Below are 5931 nucleotides of genomic sequence, written 5' to 3'. Positions count from 1 at the left end.
TGTTGACCTGCTAAAAAAAAATGAATTGGAATCAACCTGAACCCGAACCCATTTTACACTAGAAGCTAAGCCCGGATTCCTAGTCCTCTGACCCCATTCTACACAACACTGTTGTACGGTGGAGATAATAAGAAAATACACACCCAAGCAGGTCCCACAATGCACAGGCCCATCGTGCGAAATTTGCTTCGATCTGAATATCCTAGCCGCCCATCGTTGCATTGGAAATATTAAGGCCTTAAAAATCAATGGTATTAGCTTTGAAGACCTAATACATCAAGGGGATAGGATCATCAGATCAAGGTGGGACCAATGGAACATTTGGACCCTTAAAAAGGGTAATTAGTTAGGAGAGAGCGTAACTATGAAAGTCATTTTACCACCCTTTTCTAGGGTAGAAACTCTCCATATTCTAAATTTCTGATCTCTTTCATAAGAACAATTTTTTTATTTTTTTTTGGATTGAGCCTCTAGCTCGATTGGTTAAGGCTTTGGTTTTCAACCTTGAGGTCGAGGTTGAATCCCATCCTACCTATCAAAAATAAATAAATAAAATAAATAAATAATTTTTTTTGGGCAATGTTCAAGCGCTCATACAGACTCCCCTATAAGAACAAAATTCTTTCCTCATTACCAAAGTTAAAAGCTCTCTGAAGCTAATTAAAAAAGAAAAGAGAAGCCAAATTTGTGTAATTATCAAAAACGTTTTAGTGCCAATGTCAGTAGACTTAAATTTTTCAATGTTTGTAGGGAAAATAGTAAAGTTCTGGTTTATGGGAAATCAATATTAGAAGAAGCCTTAAGCCTTGTTCGTTTCAGATTGTGACAACCGATGGTAAAGGCCCCAACCGATTTTGGGCCAATAAGCCCTGCTCATGGCCCTCAGGTATATTTTAAATTGCCCATCTACTGCCTTTGTGTATAATGTAGGACTTATTAGCCGTGCTTGTTACACAAAAAAAGAATTTACATGTACTATTAAAAAATCCTGCTCAAAGTGCGTGTGGGAGAGTTGTTAAGGAGGCGATTTTCCTACCTTTTATCTGATTTCGGTCTCAATAGAATGAATTTTTTTAAAAAAATTCTGAACCCAATAGAGACCGAGTGTATCATCAGGCAAACTAGTATTAGGTGGCTTTTAGGTTCTCACCCATTTCCTTGGCGTTTTGCGGATTATTTAATGAGATTTTGGATATTGTAGGCTATTCCGCCATGTGAGGAGATGGCGGATAAGATGGCCAAAAGACCTGGAGATCCTAGACCATCATGATTTTCTTCCTCCTTGACTTTGTAGTTTTTTTTTTCCTTTGTATTATGGTTGTATATACTCTTGCCTCTTTGTGTACATATTGACCATCTTGGTCTTTTTAATGAAATTCTTGACCATTCAAAAATAAATAAAAAATCAACCAAACTAGTCCAGACAGCTCATACAACTACTACCTTCATTTCATCTTACAGGATTTTTTGAGTGATTTTGATGGGCATTCCATGTGAAGGTATTGGGAGGGGATCCATGATGATCGGTTCTTGAGGATCGATTAAGGACCATTCGTAGCGAGTGACCATGAAATGTATGAAGATGAGAATGTTTAACTTAGCTAGTTGGTACCCGACACACAACCTTGGTCCTCCTCCGAAAGGAATGAATGCATAAGGGGTTACGGGGTCTTCGAACCTGCTTGGATCAAATGTTAAAGGCTCCTGGAAATACTGTGGATTGTAATGGGTGCCGTATGTCGTCCACAGAACCTGCACAAAAATGCAAAGGAAGAAGGGTTGTATCATAATGCTTGTATATACGGTGAACGTTACATATGTTGGAGCAGTGTGCAGTAAGTTAATTACTACAGAATTCACGTCTCTACAGTTCAACTGGTATCGTAATTCCTGAATTTATACGTGAATCAAGATCAAGGAAAGGAAGTCTTTGAATCCCTTACTAATAGGGCTCAAACCCATTATCAAATCCTACTCAGTGGAATAGGAATATGGAGGTACTTATTGTGGAACCGGCCGATCTGGTCTTTCACAATGAAGAGATAGATGGAACTGCTATGAAATGACTTATTAGTAGATTAATAGATCACTTTGGAATGGCATATACATCACACACTGGAGGAAATAAAGACTCTGGGTTTCTAGTAAGCCATGTACTACCCCTACATTCATCTCATTAGGGATTGATGATATTTTAACAAGACCTATTAAGGGATGGTTAGTCCCAGATAATATTGATAAGGATGGTGAACGAAGATGATCTGGTATTTCACTCTCACACTGAATTACAATGTTACATCTTCACAGCTATACAATCTTTAGGTGGTGAGCTTACATATGGCTACTCCATAATTGATATGGGCATTTCATATCTTTTAGGCCATGTTTGGCAACGGTGACCTTTTTTCCATGGAATATTAGCTTAGCCAATGGCGAGGGAGGGCGGGAGAGGGACAGACCCGAGAGGAACTGAGGAGAGGGTGAGAAAGGGTGAAAAACTATATAAAAAATTGCACTCAAAATACAATTTATTTTAACTACTGATATTTGAACTACCATGTTTGATAATGAGTCAAACTCAGCTAGTCTTTTCCCTTTTAATAGCTTTTGGTTAAATAATAAAAGACATAGTGAGTTTGTCTCATTATGAAAACATGGTACAGCTGGCAACATCAGTAGCCATTTCCCCCCTGTTAAGTCACTTTTGAGCCTCTCCTCATGCCCTCTTTAAGTTGCCAAACAGGGCCTAAGGGTCTGTTTCATTGGCAGTAAAAGTTTGGAAAGGGATTTTCCAACTTTTGCCCATTTTCAGTGCTTGTTGCACTCAGAAAAAAAGGGGAGACACAATTTGTAAAAGTTCCAGGGCTACTTAAATGGTTCTCTAGTCTAATATATGATATGGAGAGAAGGTTAATGAATGTACCTTCCACCCTTTGGGTATGATAAAGCCTTGGTAATCTATGTCAACAACTGCTCTCCTGAAAGAGCCAAATATGGGAGGAAACAAACGCATGCTTTCCCTGCTAACTTGCCATGTATATTCCATCTTCTGTATGTCTTCCCATGTTAGCTTTTCACCACGTCTCTTGCTGCCACTTATTTCCAAATGTTCTACAAGGCAAAAGATAGTATCAGTTAATCTTTTGATTGTGGATTAGTCTTTAATTCAAGCTAATTATAATTGTAAATCACCTTTCTCCTGTTGACTTCGATTTTACAGATGATGCAATCCTAGTGATTAACCATGGGTCCCACATGATGAAAATGTGTGTGATTGGGACTGTTGATTTGATGGGCCCCATGGTCCAATGTTGAATAGGCATCTCATCCTTAAGATCAGTTCACACTCCTCATCGGGATTTGACCATCTTCACAAGCCAGATGGAGGGCAGCTTGGAAGTGAAAAGCGACGATCCATGGAAAATTGTTAATTTTATTATTGAGATCAAAGAATTATATATGCTTGAATGTTGTTTCTTTCTTTCTCTTTGATATGTAGTAGTTTCAACTATTTGCTTGATCTCTTAGCCAAAATTAGAGCTTCTAGAGACTCTCTTTATGTAGAGCAATCTTTACATCCTGAAGTGCACTTGTAATCATGTTGGAAAAAATTTTAGATCAATCAAGAGGGGATTTACAATGCCTTAGTGGGTTTGTCACATTATTTTACACATTATTTTACAATGAGGTCACACTGAATTATTTCTCTTTTAGGACATCTTTTATATTATCTGGTAAAGGGATTCTTATCTGATGATGCAAATATTTTCTAAAGAAAATACTAGTGGGAGAAGGCACAATGCTTTTCAATCATTTTGACATCCCTTTAGTGGCCACAAATTTGAGGGGGTTAGTGTTGTCCAATGGAGTGGATTCTGCTCCACGACCTATACTTTTGCCGGCTCTTGACAAAATATGGGCATCCATCATACAAGAACTTGTATTAATTATATGGAGAGCATGCATCATGTATGGGCTTTCTCGACAAATGTAGATTATTTCTGATAGTCGATTTAGAGGCCAATTGGAGGGTTAGGATCATCCAATGGATTTAACTTAAAGGCCACAAGTTGGAGGTTTAGATTCATCCCAATGGGGGTAAATTTTGGTGCATGGCCTGGCCCATCCAGATGGACGGTTACTTTGGATAATTGAACAAATTAATGGACCCCACTTCTTACCAATCAAATCATACGTATTAGTGGGCCCCATCATAATAAGTAGTTTTGTACACTTGGCCCTTCCAATCACGAGGAGCCTATTTTTGTTTGGAAAATAATATTTTCACCCCCTATCTGAGCATTTCCAACCCTTCCCTGAAAATAACTTTATTTTTAGGAAAATCCAAACAGAAGGGGCTAAAATCTTAGCCATTATGGGAAAAGACAAACAAAAAGGGGTGAAAATATCATTTCCCTTCTTATTTTGGAGGAAGGAAAGAGCCATTGCACCTTGTAGAAGACGAGCATAACAGTCAGGGTGACACCCCAACATCCTACACATCATAGCAATGGCAAAAGCAGTCGTATCGTGAGCTGCAAACACCAACAAAACCACATTATCAACAACCTCTTCTTCACTTATCTCTCCTTCAATCAATCCTCCCACCAAAAGAGACAAAAGTAACCCTCCCTCTTCTCCTCCTCTTCTTCCTCTTCCTCTTCTTTCTATCTCCTCCTTCCTCTCCCTCACCATACAAACCAACGCCTTCCCAATCTTCACTCTCGCCCTCTTAGCTTTCCAAAACCTGCACCCAGGCAAATCCAAAGGTAGTGCAAATACCCCACTCAAAACCTTCTCAAACAAATCCAACAAGCTTTGCTCTGCCTCAATCCCAAACAAGCATTCCAATACAACCGAGAACATTAGAACCTGTTGGGACAAATTGGTATCATGAATGATCAAATGGTATATGGATATGCAACAAAGTGAAAATAGAAAGAGTGTTAGAAAATGGGACGTATGCAAGGCATGCTGAAGTTTTCTCTCAAAGACTTTAATTTTCCCACTTATGCAGGTGGCTACTATGGAAATAAGTTCCGTAAGTTCCGAGGATATAATGCTAAGAACAAGGGCTGCACCCGGAGTTCAAGACAACAAAAAAAGAAGAGTAAAAATAGGGAGAATCTTGTTCAAAATGAGACTCTAAGCCTTATTTTGTAGAAGATAAAAATGCCCTTTCAAATGAAATTCTCCTTTCATTTAAAATAATTTTTTAGAAAGGATTTGCTAGGGACCATCACAGAAGGCATTTAGCAGTGGATCAAATATCAAGAATGGTACTTCTATCGTACCACCTTTATGTGTTTATACAGCCCTTCATCATATAATTTCTCGAAAAGAAAAAAAAAAACCATTTTTATATAAAAAAATAAAATATTTTGAAAATATTCAACAGTACCTTCACCGAGTTGAATAGAAAGACTGTTTCTTTCTCTCCCCAGTGCAAATCAAGGTGAGCTTCCACAGCACCACAAAGCTTAGGGATTAGGTTTTCTAGGGCGGGCCCGGTGAGGCAAGAAGCGAAGGCACTGCGGAGCCACCGGTGGCGGTCACCATCCTTAGCCATGATGCAGTCTTTGCCCATGAGTTGCACCGAGGCTGAAGGCCACGAACTCACCACGAGCTTGAACTCGTTCGATAGGAAGAACCGATTCGCTGTTGAGCCACTCACCACCACCGTCGGCTCCCCCATAAGCCTTGTTTTGAATATGTTTCCATGTTTTATGATCCGAGGCTGCACAAAATCTTCGTAGAGTCTGTTAGCGAGTTGAGCTCGGTAGAACTGCATCATTTCGCCGATCCATGGAAAACCCATCTCTCCAGGGGGTAGGTTTTTCTTCTTGTTCATCTTTTTCTGGATCAAGAGTAACATAGAAAACGATATGCAGACTAATAAGAGGGAGAGAACCATGGAAACAGCAAACTCCA

General features: G+C 39.2%; 1 protein-coding gene across 1 annotated transcript; it reads right to left on the bottom strand.

The window, feature by feature from the left end:
* Nucleotides 1–1374: 1374 nt before the first annotated feature.
* CYP718 (cytochrome P450, family 718) lies at nt 1375–5931 on the bottom strand. Its single transcript, XM_077386665.1, has 4 exons — nt 5402–5931; nt 4452–4872; nt 2924–3111; nt 1375–1752 (listed from the first exon to the last, which is right to left on the bottom strand). The coding sequence occupies exons 1-4, from the start codon at nt 5912–5914 to the stop codon at nt 1456–1458; spliced, it is 1419 nt and encodes a 472-aa protein (XP_077242780.1). The 5' UTR covers nt 5915–5931; the 3' UTR covers nt 1375–1455.

Source organism: Tasmannia lanceolata, unplaced genomic scaffold (assembly GCF_043159265.1).
Source record: "Tasmannia lanceolata isolate RefF3 unplaced genomic scaffold, GAP_Taslan_0.1 ptg000008l, whole genome shotgun sequence".
Taxonomy (NCBI): domain Eukaryota; kingdom Viridiplantae; phylum Streptophyta; class Magnoliopsida; order Canellales; family Winteraceae; genus Tasmannia; species Tasmannia lanceolata.
This window is presented reverse-complemented; position numbering and strand designations above follow the sequence as displayed.